This window comes from Cavia porcellus, unplaced genomic scaffold (genome assembly GCF_034190915.1).
Source record: "Cavia porcellus strain 051 isolate PalLab524CR breed Dunkin Hartley unplaced genomic scaffold, mCavPor4.1 scaffold_1, whole genome shotgun sequence".
Classification (NCBI taxonomy): Eukaryota; Metazoa; Chordata; class Mammalia; order Rodentia; family Caviidae; genus Cavia; species Cavia porcellus.
In genome coordinates this window covers 237,097,246-237,114,894 of record NW_026947484.1, presented here as the reverse complement: position 1 = coordinate 237,114,894, position 17,649 = coordinate 237,097,246, and the positions used below count along the sequence as shown (strand labels likewise).

General features: G+C 54.4%; 1 protein-coding gene and 2 long non-coding RNA genes across 4 annotated transcripts in view; 1 reads left to right on the top strand and 2 right to left on the bottom strand.

Moving 5' to 3' along the window:
- The window catches only part of Klhl29 (kelch like family member 29), a 260,001-nt gene that overhangs the window by 141,238 nt on the left and 101,114 nt on the right, over positions 1-17,649 (top strand). For both annotated transcript variants that reach the window (XM_063231845.1, XM_013155913.3), the window contains one exon: positions 987-1,316. In XM_063231845.1, the coding sequence (XP_063087915.1) occupies positions 1,032-1,316 (285 nt within the window). In that variant the 5' untranslated portion in view covers positions 987-1,031. The remainder of the gene's footprint in view (positions 1-986; positions 1,317-17,649) is intronic.
- On the bottom strand, positions 8,167-16,672 carry LOC134471810 (uncharacterized). The gene is made up of 3 exons (XR_010041486.1): positions 14,334-16,672; positions 13,740-13,843; positions 8,167-9,681 (listed from the first exon to the last, which is right to left on the bottom strand). It is a non-coding gene; the product is annotated as an uncharacterized LOC134471810 (long non-coding RNA).
- Positions 12,008-13,460, bottom strand: LOC134471814 (uncharacterized). The gene is made up of 2 exons (XR_010041491.1): positions 12,846-13,460; positions 12,008-12,335 (listed from the first exon to the last, which is right to left on the bottom strand). It is a non-coding gene; the product is annotated as an uncharacterized LOC134471814 (long non-coding RNA).

The window sequence follows — 17,649 nt, the reverse complement described above, 5'->3', positions numbered from 1 at the left end:
GCCAGCCACACAGGTAGTGCATGCGTACAGGGCAGAGGAGAATCAGGCTTTAGAGAAACTTTAAAAAGAAGGTGTCCTGTTCTCCCACTGGCCAGCAATTCCAGAGATAAACAGGTGGGACAGAAAAGAAGCCAGGAGCCCTACAGTTCTCCAGGAGCTCACACCCCAGCCTGGAAATGAGCAGAAAGGAGAACAGGGCCAAAGAAAACCCCAGTGACTGAGCCACCATCAAGGCTGGCGGTGCAAGTGCAGGACGGACCCCACCCGAAACTGCCCACCTGGGCCCAGCTCCGCCGTGCCCCCTTCCTTCTGTCTCCTCTTCCCTCCCTTCCTTACGGGGCTGGCCTTGGGCCCTGCCTGTCATGCTGTGTAAGATGCAACCCTGGGTGACTCAGGAGGCCCTCCAGTACCGTGGTGTGTCTGGGTCTCCATGACAACCTCGAAGGGCCTTCCGCTGGGTACTCAGGACGCCTCATGGGTGGTCTGGTGAGCCGAGGCCAGCCCCACGGGCTCCTGGGGAAGGACTGAGTCGCAGGCCGTGGCTGTGCGGGAAAACGCCTCGCAGAATCAGTGAGCCAGGGAGTGACACTTGAGCACCTTGACCTCTGCTTACTGTTAGCTCCCGGATGCCAGGGGCGACTTATTCTCGGTGAGCTCCCTTGTCCACAGTTGGGGTTGTCGTGCCTTGACGCCTCCCAGAGTCTATAAGGAGCCGTGAGATTGCAGCAAGGCACCTGGGTTCAAATCTTGCCTGCCACCTGACCATCTGACCCTGGAGAGGCGGTTTCTTCCTCGTCAGTGAAGTGGGGCCTGGGATGATGCTGGCTCTCTGGGCTTGCTGCAGATCTGAGCTGAGCTAACCATGGGAAGCCATGTGTGAGTTCAGAGGAGGGGCTGGGTGGACGCTGCCGGTTGAGGCTGCCACCCGCGTCCGAGAGGGGCTCCCCTTTGTCTAAACCGCCCTCCTCTTCACTCTGTGCCGGCAGGTCCGGGCTCTGTTTCCCTGTGAGAAGCCACCGCGGCCCACGGAGATGTCCCGGCACCACAGCCGCTTCGAAAGAGATTACCGGGTAGGCTGGGACCGCCGCGAGTGGAGCGTCAACGGGACCCATGGGACCACCAGCATCTGCAGTGTCACTTCAGGAGCCGGCGCCAGCACAGCCAGCAGCCTCAGTGCCCGGCCTGGCCTCCTGCCACTGCCTGTGGTGCCCTCCCGGCTGCCCACGCCAGCCACAGCCCCCACTCCCTGCACCACAGGTAGCAGCGAGGCCATCACCAGCCTTGTGGCCAGCTCCGCCTCTGCGGTCACCACCAAGGTAAGACCCGGCATCCTGTCTGGGAAGAAGCCACACAGAGGGATTAGGCCGGCACCACAGGCCTCAAGAGTCTGAGTTCCCCAGGGCTGTGGCCTCCCTGCAGGAGTCTGCAAATTGTTTCTGAGGACCTCTTCTGGCTTATTTCCTGAGAAGTTTCTTGGGAGCCACTTACAGGGAGGGAAGCAGGTGCTTGTTGCCCTGTGCTATACTGATTAAAGGCTAATGAACGGGTAAAATAACCACAAAATCCAGATTGGCAGTAAGGTTCCCTAAACAGGAGAACCGGGGCTCAGCCAGCTCCTCAGTGACGGGGGTTCATAAGCAGACACTGACCCACAGGGAGAGCTGCCCAGGGTCACCACCCACCCTGGACATTCACGCCGCCAGACTGTGGATTTGCATGCCTGAGGTCGGCCCTGAGCCCCCCAAGCCTGGAGAGGGAGCAGCCTGTTACTGCACCGCCCTACTGCGGAGGACCCCAGACACAAGGTCACTGGAGCTCTCGCAGGGTCTGGCCACCCGGTGCTGGCCTCAGGGCCTCTCGCTCCTGGTTGGTCTGTTTTTCCTGGAAGAGCCAGCGCCAGCCTCAGGAATGGTGGCAGAAAGCAATCTATGTGCTACACAGAACTTGGCCATGAGTGTCACCAGGCGCGTTGCCCTGCTTCGGGCTGAGCCGGGCCCCTCGTCCTTGCTGCTCAGAGCCTAAAGGGGGACGGTGGGGCCCAGGCAGGAAGCCCATTCATCCATCCGCCCTCTCTGCCTCTGCTAGCCATTCAGCGTCGCTTCCCAACAGCCCTCTCAGGGCCTGTGCCCGTGTGTGCACGTGCCTGTGTGTGTGTGTGTGTGTGTGTGTGTGTGTGTGTGTGTGGCCTTTTTTCCCCCCAGCTTTCATAAAAGTTGCAGGAGAAATTAAAGGCGGGAAGCCCCGGGCCGGCCATTGTGAGTGGCACGGCGGTGCTCCAGGTGTGCTGTGCCTTTGTTTCCAAGACCTCCAGACCCCCTGAGCCCCGCTTCCCCTTAATAAGAGAGAGTGCTGCGGGCTGCAGAGCCCGGCGGAGGCCCGAGACAATGGAGCTACTGGAGACCGCCGCAGCACACTGGCATCTTGGTGCAGTGCCTTATTGATTTTATTTTCCTGTTATGAAAACACCCTCCCCACTGAGGCAGGAAGGAAAGGAATGTCGGGCAGGAGAGAAGATGAAGGATTATTTGGGCACGCTGCCCCCCCACCCCCGGGCTAGCAAAAAACATTCCTTCCCTGGGCCCCCACCCCCGCCTGCTCTGAATGGGCGACCTCCGCCCGGCAGAGCCAGCCGCTGGCCCCGTGATCACATCTGGCAGGCACTCTGCAAAGCCAGTTGTTGGCCACCTGGGATTGGCAACTCGGGAGCCGACATCCAGGGCTCCAGGTGGGAGGCAGCCTGGACCCCGAAGGCCCACTTAATGGTTCTGCCCCTAGAACGGATGCCTGTTCGGAGATGGTGTCGGGTACGCTGGGAGGCTGGCTTGCTTGGGACTCTGCCAGGCGAGGGTCAGTGCTGATGGCTCTTTGCAGGACACCCTGGCTGTGTCACATGGCTTCTGATTTGCTCCAGAGCAGCTCAATAGTCAGCATTCCTGCCTGGATGGGGCCCAGACCACAGCTGCATGGGAGGAAGGAACCAGCCACAGACAGAAAACAACAGCTGAGCAAAGGCCGAGTCCAGCGGCCAGGAGGGGCCGAGAGGGCGAAAGTTCAGGCCGGTGGGGACAGCCAGCCCCAGGCACGGGACCGGACCGGGAGGAGGCAGATTCCTTCTCCTGCACGGCCCCACTTCACGCCCCCAGGGCTGGTTTGCGCCTGATGAGACCTGGGTCCTGGGAGTGCCCGAGGGCACCGGGAGCTCAGGGAAGGAGGGCAGCAGTGGCCGCTCCATGTAGGCCATGGCACCTCCAGAAGCCCAGCTCCTACACCGTGTGTCTGACCGGTGCAACACCCCACAGGGAGAGGCCCGGGCACAGGCGTCACGGCTTCCCTGGTCAACCTTGCTGCTCAATAAGCAGCCAAGGGCTGACTCCTACCCTCCGGGGCTCACAGGCCAGTGTATCATGAACCTGCAGCTGGGTTGGAGTGACCAGGTGACCCAGAGATTTCTTCTGTGCCTGACAGAGGTGGCTGAGCGAGGAGGGTAAAACCAGACTTGGCAATAGACTGGCTTTTCATTTCAGTCAACTGCATGCTTGCTGAGTGAGCTGGACATGCCACCCAACCTCGCTGGACCTCGATTCTGTAAACAGGAGCAGCGGCCCACCCGCGGTGTGTGGTTGTGTGAGTGCAGTGCCCAGGACAGAACGGGACTCGGCAGATGTGAGTCCTCTCTAGGTGCTGAGGTCACCCGGCTGCCACCATCACCAGGCGCAGCTCACGGGACAAGGCCATCCCACAGTGAGGACAGATGATAAGGCTGGATTCACCTGAGAAACAGGAGCTGGCCCTGTGTATGCAGGGAAAGTCCCTCGGACTCAAGGCGACCTCAAGGAGGAAGCCCGAAGAAGAGGGGTAAGGAGAGGGTGGCTCACTGGCCCCGAAGTGAAGCTAGACCCACACACTGGGCAACCAGGCAGCCAGGGAAAGGGATTAGAAGCCTTTGGCAGCCGCAAGGCCCTCTTCCCAGAGGAAAGACCTGCAGGACTCAGAGGGAGATGCCACGCTAGAGGGAACGGCTAGGAAGCTGCCAGGTAGAAACTGGGCCAGAGCGAGGTGTTCCTCTGCAGTGGGGCATTGGAGGCCACAGGAAGGGGCAAGCCTAGTGTCCGTGGCAAAGGCTTCAGTGCCCCGCATGGGCCAGAACCACTCTGAGGGACTCAGGGCAGGTGCCCAGAGAAGCTGCCCGGGCACAGGTGTTGGTGATGTCGGGCCCTGGTGTCCCCACTCAATGAGGTGTGGGCCAGGAGAAATGTCACAGGCTCAGGGACGTTGCCAGTCCCATCCTGCTGGTCACTGGCTCATTTCCAGGGCACGGGCCTGTTCCTAGTAGGGCTGAGAATCACGGCTCCCTGAAAGGGGAGGCCTGGCTGTGCTTCCAGAGGCTGCTGGCCTCTGGTCAGCAAGGCGATGACCATTCTTTCGGTCACTGTCACTCTCAGGCCTGAGTTAATTTCATTTCATCACTTATGTGACTGTGGCCTGAAGATTTCTCGATGCTTTTGATGAAAGGCCAACGGGACAGACCCAGGCTCCCCGGCCACTGAGTCACTGAGGGCCTCTCAGCTCACCCTCCCAGCCCTGTGCATGCCCATGTCGCTCCCCAGGACAGGAATTCCCAGAGCAAGAAGAGCAGAGTAACACATGCACCTAAAGCCTAATTCTGCAGGCAAGAACAGCAAGGTGCCAAGCAAGTGTAGCTGCCCTACTCTCCAAGGCCACCTGGAGAGAGCCAGAAGGAGCCAGGCCAGCTCTCTCCGCCCCAGGCTGCGTGTCTTCACCATGGCAACCATGATTGCAGCGTAATTATGATAACTTCGCTGTCTCTCATCCACTCGGATGACTGCAAACTCCAAATTTCAGGCCAGAAAATGGGCACATTTATCTCTCATGGTACAGGAGGGAAAGTTAAACCAAAGGTTTGGTCATCTGCATGACTGGTGAGAGCTTTTAAGCTCTTCAGTCAGACAGAACTGGGACTGAACCCTAGCTCTGCCACTTAAGAATCCAACCTCAGTTTCTCAGCCTCTAAAATGGGAATAACAATGTATCCTCCTTGGAAGGGTTACTTAATATGTGCAGAAAAATCTAAAACCATACCTGCCACTTGGTAAGCACTCAAACTTAAATTTTTTTTAAGAATTAAAGTAGCCAGGTGAGATGTTGTTGCATATCTATAATTGGTGCAATCTGGGAGACTGAGGCAGGAGGATGGCAAGGTTGAGCCCAGCCTGGGCAATGTAGCAGCTTAGCAAGACCTTGTCTCAAAATTAAAAGATTGGGGATGTAGCTCAGCGTAAAGACCCTGGATTTAATCCCCACTACTAATGAAAAAGAGAGAGAGAAGGAAGGAAGAAAAAAATAGAAGGAAAAGAAAGAAAGAAAGAAAAAGTTAAGCAAGAGATTGAGCTTATCCAAGGACCTGTCCACTGAGGGGAAACCAGCCCTCTGGCTGGTGTTGCTGTGCTAAAGAGGCTCCCCAAGCTGTCTGTCCTGTCCCTCCCCGAAGGGCAGGGCTTGAGGCTGAGGAGAGGGGCCAGCACTCCATCCCAGGCGCCCACCGGCTGTCTGGACCCCTCGGGAAGGCTGCCCTGCGGGACAGAGGTGCAACTTCACTGCCAGCCTGTGTGGGGTGTGGACGGGAGGCACCGGTGCCCTGCACTTGCTGCTGCATGAAATTTAAATTATTCTCAACAAACCTGCTTGACAGATGAAACAGGAAAGGGACAGCTTCATAAAATACGATTTCATTCCTGAAAGAATGGGCTCTGCAGAGTCCTCTCGGATGCCTGTGAAATGTACTAGGGCTCTGTGTCCTCGTGCCCAGGAGCGTTCAGGCTGAAACATTCCCACCATCCCTCCAAGCTAAGCCCTTGAAAATAAGTCTGGCTGTGATGTGTGCAACATAACCTGTGTCAGAGGCCCGGGGTGAGCTGAGAAAGGCAGGGAAACCACAGACTCCACGTGTAGAGAACCAAACGTGCGCCAGGGGCTTGGCATTTGTGAGCCTTTGGGCTGTCAGCGTGGATGTCTGTTATCATGAAGATGATGCCTTCCCTGTGCATGCTGGCTTCCACCCACCCATGGGGCCATGATCTGGGACCTCTGTGGGGATTGTGTGAATGACCGATGAGGCAGCCCATGCTGGGGTCCCTGCGTGGTTCTGGGGTCCATGAATAGCTAAAGGAGCTTTGCATGCACCTCCCATTCCTGCTGTGTTCACATTAAAAATCAAAGGCTGCTGAGGGAGCTTGGTTGGGAAATGACTCACATTCCTTTCGTCGTGAATTTCCAGCCTGCAAGTGATTTTATCCAAAAGACTGTGGCTTGCTCCATGAACAAGTATTTGTGATTTCCCCGGTGATAAATTATCAGCCCCGGATAAAGCACTGTGAGAGAACTCGCACACGTTAGTACCGAGCTAATGGCTTTTGCCTGCAGTTGAAGTCATAGTTACAGTTTGGATTGTATCTTCATTGACTGCAAACCCATCTGTCAGTCACAAAGTGGGTACAGAATTGGAAAATGTCACATTTCCAAAGCACCCATTTCAAAGGCCTACCGTTTGGGGAGAGTAGATCTGAGTGGCTCAAAGTTCAATTTCTGATCAAGGTAGAGAAAAGAAGAGAGATGTTTATGTATTTTGGCACATGTAAGATAAGTCGTGGTCTGGACAAAGGCAACTGAGGATGACGAGATAAAGACATCAGGAGACCTCCTGGGCTGGAGCCAGCCAAACTCTGGGGCCTAAGCCGCCATGCTCCTGTGGGTCAGCTGGTCACTGCTGGTCTTGGCCCACTCTCTTACTTGTCTGTGGTCAGTCTTGGGCTTGCTGGCGATTCAGTCCATTGGGAGTGGTGTCACTGGCACACGTGTGGTTGGCTGACACTTGGCGGAGGTGCTGGGGCCCCTGTGTGACGTGGCACCCTCCATTTGGCTGGCTCAGGCTCTTCACGTGGTGACTCGGGGTTCTTACGCAGGATGGGACAAGGCCACGGCCCCTGGATGCTTCTCCCACCTCAGCCTGAGGCATTTTTGCTCAAATTCCATTGGCTGAAGCAAGCAGAAAAGCCAGTCTAGATTTCAGGCTTTAGAGAACCAGCAAAGAGCCCACCTCTCTTTTCGTGCTCTCTTGCTGTCTTAGTCCACGTCTGCAGAGTATTTACATTCCTTGGGTGGAGTCCATACCGGCACACACACATTTTAATTCCCTTTTTCTTCCTCTTCCCCTCCCCGCTTTCCCCCTGCTCCATCTCTTGATTCCTTTCCTACTCGAGAAAGATCTGTCTCCCCACTTCCTGTTACCTTTCATTTTGCTCTTTATTTGTAGTCTGGGTTTCTCAGAATTATAAAATTTCTCAGATTATAAGAGAAATCGTGCAAAATTTAAGCATGTGGAGACCCTGCCCGTTGATGGAATATGCTAGAATGTCACAGTTGTGAAAGGGCATTCATCTAAGGATATGAGAATCACGATCATGTAGATAGCACAAGATACAGCGTGTCACACTCAGTCGCTGAGACGGAGTTGTTCCTCTTTGAGCTCTGGCCCCGGCAGGAAAGACAGGGTCGACCAGATGCCCCGGCCACACTGCCTGGTGTAAGGAATCAGTGTGGGCCCTTAGGATTTACACACCCTGGTGTTACACGTATTCCAGTGCACAAGCAGCTGCCCAGGGACCTTGCAAGTGAATTCACCTCCCAGTCCCACTGCAAGCCAGGACTCAGCCTCCAGTCCTGAAGATCCTACCACTGCCCTGAAGTTGGAGAGATGGGGCACCCGTGTCCCCAGGACCTACACGAAGGTAGTTGCTGGCCAGCTGTTTAGAACCAAGGTGTCCCCCAGGAGATCCCTCTGTGGGCTTTGACCAGTGAATTTCTCTCTGTGAGAATCCACATGGGAGCATAAATTTTGATGGGAAGACTTTCTGAGGAGTCTGAAGTCAAGAAATGGAGCCAGTGGAGTGACACAGATACTCAGAAGCCACGGATTCCAATGTCCGATGCCTCTTGTTCCCTCATGGGATAAATCCCATGCAGTTCCCAAAAAGGCCTCTTCTTAAATTAAATTAGTTTTCTGCAAACAGTATCATTCAAGATCAGCATAACTCTACTTATTCGGCTGTAATGGTTTTCCTTCTTTCATTTAATTACTCATGTGGCAATAATTTTTTTTCCCCATTGCAAAAGGACAGTATTTTAGCTACATTATGGGTTAAATAGGCTTTGGACAACTAACCTAGAAGTCTCATTACCATTTGTAACATTGTTTTCTATAGGGAAAATATGTTCCAAAAATCTAAACATCCGAAAATCTAAACAGCCGGATTACAAATGAACTTTTTAGAACCTAACCCATTTGTTTAGAAGGGAGCCTTCTGTAATGCTAAAAATAACCGGGTGAGTAAACACACAAGTTTTGAGCACCTCGCCTGGTGTGCTCACACAGTTCATTCAGTTTCAGCAAGGAAATGTCCTCCTCCCAGACTGGCCCTTCCCTGCCTCACTCACTGGCCTCATACGGATGACCAAACTGGCCAGAGCCCTCCCTCGTGAAGCACACACCTAAAGAGGAGCTGGTTTCAGTTAGCAGGTTAGCAGTCAGTTTCAACAGGCCATTCGCTGCCCAAAATGAAACCGTGAGGAGAAATCCATGAGCCGCTGAGGCTGCAGTCCGGCTAGTACTTTAATGATAATTTGCTTTTGCACATTTACTTCTCTGGAACGCATCATCCAGAAACCTCATTTTTCTCCGGCAGCTAAAGATCCCTGAGGAATAAGGAGAGCGTGTGGACAGGACAGCGTTTGTGCTCAGTCTGCGGCTGCACATCGCTCCAATGAGAGGAGCTAGAGTCTGTCTTTCCATCCTCCTCTCCTCTGCTTCCTGGGTGAATGCAGTGTAACCTCCTGCACCACGGAGCCAGGCGGGAAGCAAGGTGCCTGCTGGTACCCACAACCTGGGCACAAGGCGCCCGCCTCCCTCTCTGTAGACTGCTGGCTGCCTGAAGGGAAGTGCTCCTGTGGGCTTTTCTTTTCTTTTCCAGGAAAAGGCTCACCTGCCCCTGAGGCTCAGTGTCTCGTGTTAAGTCTGCTGTCCCCATGTCCACTTCTCCTGTCCTCCTTTGTTCTCAAAGGGTCACAGATCAGCTCTGTTTCCTGAGAGACGAGGCCAGCTAAGCCCCCATCAGGCCCAAACACACCCCAGGCAGTCTAGCTGCAGTTCTCAGCAGGAAACTCTCACAGGGTGCTGCAGACACCGCACGGGTGCAGACCGCTGAGAGACCACCGAGCCTGGCTCTGTCTGACGGATACTCGTGTTACTCCAAGATCTGACACCGGGCTGGCTGCTCCAGTTTGGAAGCTGCTGTCCTGCTGCTTTGCCCAAGTGCTGTCCCAAAGTACAGTCCACATGATCGCTGTCCACAGGGAGAACAGGGTGAGCTTGGATCCGCTTAGCTCCCGGGAATGGCTCTCTTGGGCATCCCAGTCATCCCAAGTGGATTCCAGCCCGGGCTGGGCTGTGAGTATAGCAGAACCATTGCTCGCCAGGGTCCCAGCAGCCCTGCCCACCTCTGGCTACCTTGCATCCTGAGTTGGAGGACCAGAAAGAAAAGGAAAGAAACAGTCCCTGTGGTTATGGCTTTTGTCTCCAGCTCCCTGGCCACAAGGGGAAGAGTCTTCCTGGAATAGAAAAGGAGAGGCTGTGTCTGAGAGGCTGCTAGGCCTGCTGGGTTAGAGATGGGGATAGAGACCCATCCGCACACCTCTGAGCGGCCTCAGACAGAGCACTTGGGTTCCCGAGGAGACTGGCTTCTCTCAGCAATCAGCCGCTTGCAGAAATGCCACCTCCCAGGCTTTGTGATGTGGGAGGGACACAGCCAGGCACTTGTTCTCTGTGCACATTGGTGCCCTGATTATTCAGAGCCCCGAGTGGGGGTGGGAAGTTATTGCTTACTGGGTAGAGTTTCTGTTTGTGGCGATCAACAAGTTTTGGAAATAGTATTGATCGTTGCCTGGGCCTGACACTAAAATGAATGCTGCTGATTTGTGTGCTTAAAAATGGTGAAAATGGCAAATTTATATGCTCTCTATATTCTACCACAGATGAAAATATATCAGTAAAAGGTACATGCCCCGCTGTGGAAAGAGAGACAAGTAATATCTGGATAGAAATTCAGGGAGAATTGGCGTAATGGAGAAGTTTCCAACAATGGTGGCAGGGGGGTTGCTTGAGCCCAAGAGTTCAAGATCAGCTTGGGAAAAGTAACAAGACCCATCTCAAACAAAGAAAGGAAGGGAAAGAGGGAGAGAGAAGGGAAGGGAGGAAGAGAGAGACAGAGAGAGAGGAGATCTGGAGCACAAAGAAATTTGCTCTACTCCAAGTAATGGCATTGCCAGTCACGGTAGAAGCCAATCCGATGTGAGTGCCCCCTGCAGCCTGCATGTGCTTGCCTGGAATGCAGGGAAGAGTCCTGAGGAGCGGGCAGGCGAGTGGCCGGGACTGGGGGAGCCTTTCTGGTGTCCCTGAGGAGGCCCAGCCTCACAGCTGTGCAGCCCAGGGTACAGGCAGCCAGGCCTGGGAGCTGGAGGTTCTGGCAGAGCATTGGATGGCATCAGAGCCATCCAGGGTGAGGTCTCTGACTAGTGTCTGTACACCCCGGGGTGCTAGGTAGAAGGAGAGGCCCAGGCTGTCCTGTGTGCCACGGGGGTGCAAGTCCCATCAGTCCTGACAGTGCACTGCAGCCAGAACTGCGGCCCCTCAGACACTTGGGCACACTGTGCTCTCTGTGACCACCCAAGAAGCCATCCAGCTCCCTGGGCAGGTGTCTGAGATGTGTCTGGGCTTTGCCACGAGCATTGTCACTGTCAATCATCACAAGTTTTTCCTAAGTGTTGGCTGGGAGCTAGCCGCAGCCCTGGGTGCTTTTGCCTATTAACCCACTCGGTGCTCACGGCCGCCAGAGGACCGTGAGCCTCTTGCGTGACAGCCAAGCTTACACTCCCAGCACAGGGCCCTCCAGCTGTGAGACTCTGGGCTCTTCAGGAGGCCGTGGAGGTGTGGAGGTACAGGATCCCCAGCTCTGCATAGAAATGGCCCCGGCCTTGACCGGCCATATGAGTCTGCAAAGACGGCCTCAGAGGAGGAAAACCTCACCTTCCAGGCTCTGAAATCCTGCCCACGGCCCTGCTGGGAACCCCTCCCTGCAGTGGGACGGGCTCCCGGCACCACCTGTCTCTCTCATCAGGAATATGCTGAGGGTGTGATTTTTTATTCCCTCGAAATATTAGGCTGAAGAGATGATATTGGGCAAATTCTATTGTACCCATAATTCATATTAACGGGCATTCAATAGTGGCAACTTGTCATCTGCTGAGATTAGAAGGGAATATTGTGAATGTTGTGTTATAAAGGCATTAAAAAGGCGTTATGAATTAGATTACATTGCACCACATCATGTTTCTTATAAATAATTGAGGATGAAACTGGTGCTTGGAATTTGGGATTATCATTTCTGAGCTCTCCTCGGTGCCCTGGCCAGGCCGACAGCCCTGCTGACCTGATACAGTCACAGGGAAGGAGCCTAAGAACTTCCTGAGACACTTCCTCCCAGCAGAGACTGGTAACTGTTTCACCCAACACTGTATATGCAGGGTTTGGTGGGTTTTTGTTTTTGTTTTTGTTTTTGTAATCTTCCCCGTCCAGATATCCTGTATCCCCCTACTTCATGACCCTAAAACTCTGTGAACTTGGTTTACAGAGGCCGGAAAGTCAGCAGCCCTTTCCATGCTGTTCACGCTCACCTCTGGCATCCTTGGTGGCAAAGACCCAAGGGCCAGCACGCCCTGCCCACGGTCAGGTCAAGCACCAGCACCTGCAGGTGTTCTCCTGGTGATGCTTGCTGGCTGGCCATCGTGACCCCAAATGCTCTGGGCTGGAAGCTGCACATGGCTTCCCACCGTGCTCCTCCCTTTGGCTCAGACCCCAGTATTGCTGTATAAACAGGAGCCAGCTTCCGTTCTTTATTATCAAAGCCAAGAGCCTGTTGTGGAGCATGGGAGGTCCATGCCCCACCCAGAAAAATCAGAAAGGAGAACTGGGACGCAGGCTCCCAAGGATCTGCCTGCCTGCAGGTCTGGGCAAAGCAAGAGACCTCTTGTCCTACCCTGACCGTGACTGTCAGAACACTGATGTCTGTCCCAGCCTGTCTAGGGACTGCAGGGACTGAAGAGATGGTCCCCAAACCATTGCCAACTTCGGGGACTGCAGAGATCTCCTTGTCATTCAGGGGTGTTCGTGCCAGGATTTCCCATTCAGCTTCAGCCTGGTGCTAGGCCTGAGGGTGACAAAGGAGAGGAGGCGGCTGGGACGGTTGAGAGACAGGGCAAAGAGCTTTCTTCACCATCAGTTGGTGAATCCAGCATAGCCATCTACCTGAGGCAGGATGCCAGGGGCACACCAGGCATCTCTAACACACCTCTTCGCCAGCACAGTGGTGGTATTAGGGTCTCTGACTAATCAGGTGACCCAAGTGCGAATCCTGCCTCTTCCTTTCTAGCTGTATGATCTTAAGGAGGTCTCTCGGTGCCTTAGCCCCTCTTCTAAAAGACAGGGTAATCGTGCTGTCTGCTTCACTGGGTCGTGAGGGCGGGAAGCCAGCTAATCCTGTGGGCTGCCTGCAGCTCGTCTGGTATCCAGGACGTAGTCTGTAAGCCTGGCCTGTGGCTGCTGTGATCACAACCTCCCCCTGTATTTGTTTGTCTCCCCCAGAATGCAGGTCCTTGAGACCAAAACCTTGTCTGCCCAAGCTTTGAATCGCTAGCAGCTCCTGCTTCCCTGTACTCACTCTGTACATATGTGTTGAATTATCAAATTGAATTGTGGGTAGAAGTTGTAGTCATGGAAATCCACTTGCTTTCCTGAAGAATAGCAGTGCACTTTTGAAAACTGTATTCCGCTTTTCCACAGTGGTGTGGTCTCTTTTCAGAGCCGTCCTCTCTCATCCTTTGTGGGGCATCACGGTGGTAATAGTCAGTTGCCACAGATGAATTAAATACGTATTGCAATGCATGTCGCTCCTCACTGATTAAAGGAATCCCCATGTGAGGTGTTTTGCAAAGCTATTGCTGCCCTCCCGTGAAATGTGGAATCCTCCACTCTCTAACACTGTTTCAGATCTAGAACCCGGGCTCCAGATGGTCCTGGGCTCCAACCCACATTCTGTTTATGGGTAGTTGTGGTTATATCTGTTTTGTTGTTGTTACTTTTGTTTCTAAAATCATTTCCAGAGAGGATCACGCGTTTTGGCCAAGTTCTCACAACAACTTCTCTAGATGAGTCTATTTACAAAGGAGGAAACTGAGTCTCAGGAAGCCTGGGTAACTTACTCAACACTGCGGCTTGTAAGTGGTAGGAAATAGGATTTGAACTCAGATTTTTTCTTCCAAAGCCTGTCTCTAGCTCCCGGTTCTTCCCCCCCCCCCTGCACCCCCACCCCCCAGTGTCTGTCTTTAGATCTGCCAGGGTAAAATAGCCAGAGCCAAGCTCTGTACCCTCCACACCCGCACAGCTAGTGCTAGGAAAAGGTCCACCATCCACCCAGCTGTGCCAGCAGAAGCTGCTGGCACCCAGGACCCTCCCCTGTCCCTCTCACCATCGTCATCCCAGCCCGTGTATCACCCACACTGTGCTCCCCTCCGGGGAGCAGCCCTTGAAGCCCAGAAAGTGGCCTGAGCCCTACCATCTCCAGGACTTCTCCACTCGAGTTCCGCTCTCCTCACAGCCCTCCGGTGCCCGCGCTGGAGCTCAAGGCAGCCCAGCCTCCCGTGGCCTCCTGTTCCAGGACTTGGTGCATCAGTGCAGGCCACAAAATGAGAAAGAAAAATCCTTTTTAGACTAGAAAAGCGGGGTTGCTGCTGTTTTACGGTGGGGTGGTTTATGGTTTTCAAACATTTTAATTAGTTTCATTTTTTAATATAAATGCACCCTGATGTTTTGTGCAGGAAGGGCACCATTCTTAAGATCCCAGAAATAAAGTGGAAAAATGACAGATCGGCTATTAAAGTGTCACACGCAGATGTGTTATTATTATTATTGTTATTTAACATTTTTGAGTGCCAGCAATGAGCCAGGAGTTGGAAGGATAAGGTCCCTGCAAGTTTAGGGTGACAGTACCTGGGGCCCAGAGGGTCAGAACAGCTTTGTCAGCCTTCTGGGACATCTAGCCCGCAGGGGACCCCAAAATACCAATCACCAGGATTGTAGGCTGACGACACAACTGGATGATCTAAGACACAACTGGATGATCTGTGTTCCAACCCTGCCCTTGACTCACCTGGAGCATCCTGAGATCTCAGACTCCCTCCATTCTTCCAGCGAGGATTGTGGTCTCTATTTTAGTAGAGCCCACTTCTGAGGAACCTGTGGCTTCCCAGGGCTTTGCTTCTGGATCAGTCTCCATTTGGTAGGTTAACTAGTACCCCCCTCCCCAAAGAATGTCCACTTGGGATCTCTAAAAATAACCCTGTTTGTAAACACGGTGTAGGCCGACACAGTTACGGTAGGGTTCTCAAGATGAGACTGTCCCGAATCGGGTGGGACCCACATCTAAAGACAGTCCTTATAAGAGAAAAGAGGAACCCACAGGAGAGGCCATGTGAAGACAGAGGCAGAGGCAGAGGCAGAGACAGCACCAGTGCTGTGACAAGCCAAGGGCTGTACCCTGGGCCACCAGAGGTCCCAAAGAAGATCCTCCCCCAGGGCCTTTGGGCTTTGGACTTCTGGGCCCCAAACTACGAGAGAACAAGCTTCTGTCCTTTAAGCCAGCTAGTGTGTGACTATTCGTTCCAGTAACCCTAGGACACTAAGGCACCTTGTGAAAACGTCCCTGCCTGTGTCTCTCGAGAGGCCCCTGGGGGCTCATCCCAGGAAGCTGGCCTCCATCCCCTCTGCTGTGTGGAAGTGACACGTTGTCATGCATCTGTCCCGTGCAGGACAGTGTCCACGAACTTCCTGATGACGCCCACCTGCTTCCTAGGACAAGTGGGCTGCCAGGTGGAGAACCCTGAAATGTCAGCTAAAGCAGCAGCCCAGGAATGCAAGGGGGCTGCGTCCAGCCATGCAGAGGTCAGACCAAGGCTTCCCCTAAGCGGGCCCTGCTTCACCAGAGGGGGAAAGAGGGAGCGAGTGCTGCTGATGAGTCCCCTCGTAGAAGGCCCTTGGTGGACCCCAAAGAGCTTTAGAAATCAAAATACCAGATGAAAGTTTCAGCACGGACCACTCCCTCTTCTTAGTGGTCAAAGAAAATCCGTTCTGCTGCCTTTTCTGTCCCTCTGTTTCACTGGAACACAAAGGAGAAAACTGTGGCAGACCCACCGGCTCATCACCTCCCTGACTCAGACTGGTCCTCGTGGGCAGAAGGACCTGGTCCTGTGACCGCAATGGGCTCCCTGCGGGCGGAAGGCCTTGTATACCTGCACCACCCCAGGAGACTGTCCCCAAATGCCAGCCAGGGCTTAGGGACCTATTCAGAAGCCAATCCCACAGGCTCCAGCCGGCCGCCCAGGCCCACCACGCTCTCCTCCTGCCCCCGGGAGGCTGGGCACGGGATTAGATCCAGCCCGCTTGTTTACCCAGCTGTTGGTGGCAGGCCAGCGCTGTCCCAGGGCAGGCGGGCAGGCGTCAGTGCCTCTCACAAGGCATTTATTCATTAACTGTGCACCACACCCTTGGGGAAAGGCACCTCTTTTCCTGATTTGCCCCCTAGGTGGGGGCTTAGAACACAGGGAAGAGGTGGCGCCAGGAGATTTGCACGTGGAAAGTCCTGGCTCTGCCCTGCGTGCATTCTGGTCACTGACGTGCTGGAGTGATCGAAGGACTTGAGTTTAATTTCTTCAGAGGAAGGCTGGAACTTGAGTGTCCCTGCAGTGTGGGGCTACACCGTACCCCAGGCTGGCTCTGCTGGAGAAGCCCTCCTTGGACACACTCGGAACACAGAGGCCTCTGGGATCAACAGTGGTCAGAGAAAGTCGCAGGGAACAGCTCTTGGTCTAGAAAGTCTTCAAAAAACATGGAAATGAAGCAGCAGATGTGGACCAGGGTACCAGACCCCAAAACGGCCACCTGAGGGGTTCAGGCGTGCAGAGAAGCAGAGCAGGTCCTCGGCAGAGATAGGGAAAGGACGGGGGAAAGGGAGGGTCACAGGGCCCGGAGGGCTACTCCAGGAAACAGCCCGCAAAGGTCAGGGAGCTTCTCCCAAACACTCACTCGGCAACATGGCAGCTGAAGCCGTATCAGAAAGGAGATGGGTGACAGGAGGTAGGATCTGTTACTGAGAGATTCTTGGAGTCTCGCGGTGATAGCTGCAGCTCACTGCTAACCAGGAGATTTATGTGACAAGATTATCGATGGTATTAAGCACATTTAGAAGAGAGGATTATACCTACTTCTGGGTCACTCCTGTGCCACCAGGCCTCGATCTGGCCAGCGCGTTAACAGATGGACAGCCGGCTGCTGGCTGCACGGAGGTGCAGCTAAGCCTCTGCACAGTCCCGGGGAGGGGGGCTCAGATGCGGAGTTCAAGGCTGGGCAGCTAGGTTCAACTCCAAGGGAAGGATCTGGCTTTGGGGCCCTGCCAAATCCCAGGGAAGCTCTGTCTCCACACCGCCTCCCCATCTTCTCCCAATCCCCACCCCCCCACGCCCCTGCCAGCTCCCCAGATTTTTGGCTTGGTGAACTCCCTCACTAAGAGGAGGGCCCCATATGTAACTGGAAGCAAGAGAGAGGTTTCAGGAGGCTCTGAGGGGTGACAGGAAGGAGCCGGAGCCAAGCCCACCAGCCGCCCTCCCAGAAATGAACTAAGCAGTAGCAGCCCCTGCTCAGAGCAGGAGCAGCACTTCCGCGCCTCTGCTACAGGGAAGGGTTTAAAATTAGACCGAGAAGAGCTCCGGAGGATATGCCGCTGGGTACGGTGCTGGTGGCCTTTGGAGGGGACGGCTGTGATGTGGCCTCACAGGCTTCCTCCCCCTGCAGTGCTTGAGCCCAGCTGGGAGCTGGGACCCCACGGACTCTGGGAAGGCTTCCTCCCAGGGCACCCCCTCCCCAGGCTCAGGAATTACGTGGGGGCCTTAAAGCAGTAAGCTGAGTTCAAATGCAGGATGACCTTAGAAAACCCTTGTTAGAAAAAATAAAGTTATGTTACACGATATGTAATCAGATTCACCGTTTTAAAGCAGACAATTCAGCCCACTGAGGACATGCTCAAGATGGCGCAGGAGTGCCACCACCTCGTCCCAGAGCATATCCATGTCCTCTGAGATGTCACTGTTATGACTCCCCCTCCTAAAAGCATCACTTTTTAAAGAGAAAACAGGATGACTACAGTAAATGCCCCCCCGAGCCCCCATGTGAGAGGAAGAGGCCCGAGGCTGGGGACACCTGTCCCCACCTCTCCCTCGGCGCACCCCACGCTGGATTTAGTTGTCTAAACTCCCCCTGTCTGCCCGGGGCTGCTCCTCTCTGCCACTGGGCCTCCTGACACAGCAGACGTGCACAGCAAGGCTCGGCCACCTCTGTCTGTTGCACAGAAAGATTTCAAAACCCCGAATCCGGTCGCTGCTACGCTGCTTCTCATTGTTTGTGGATATAACTCT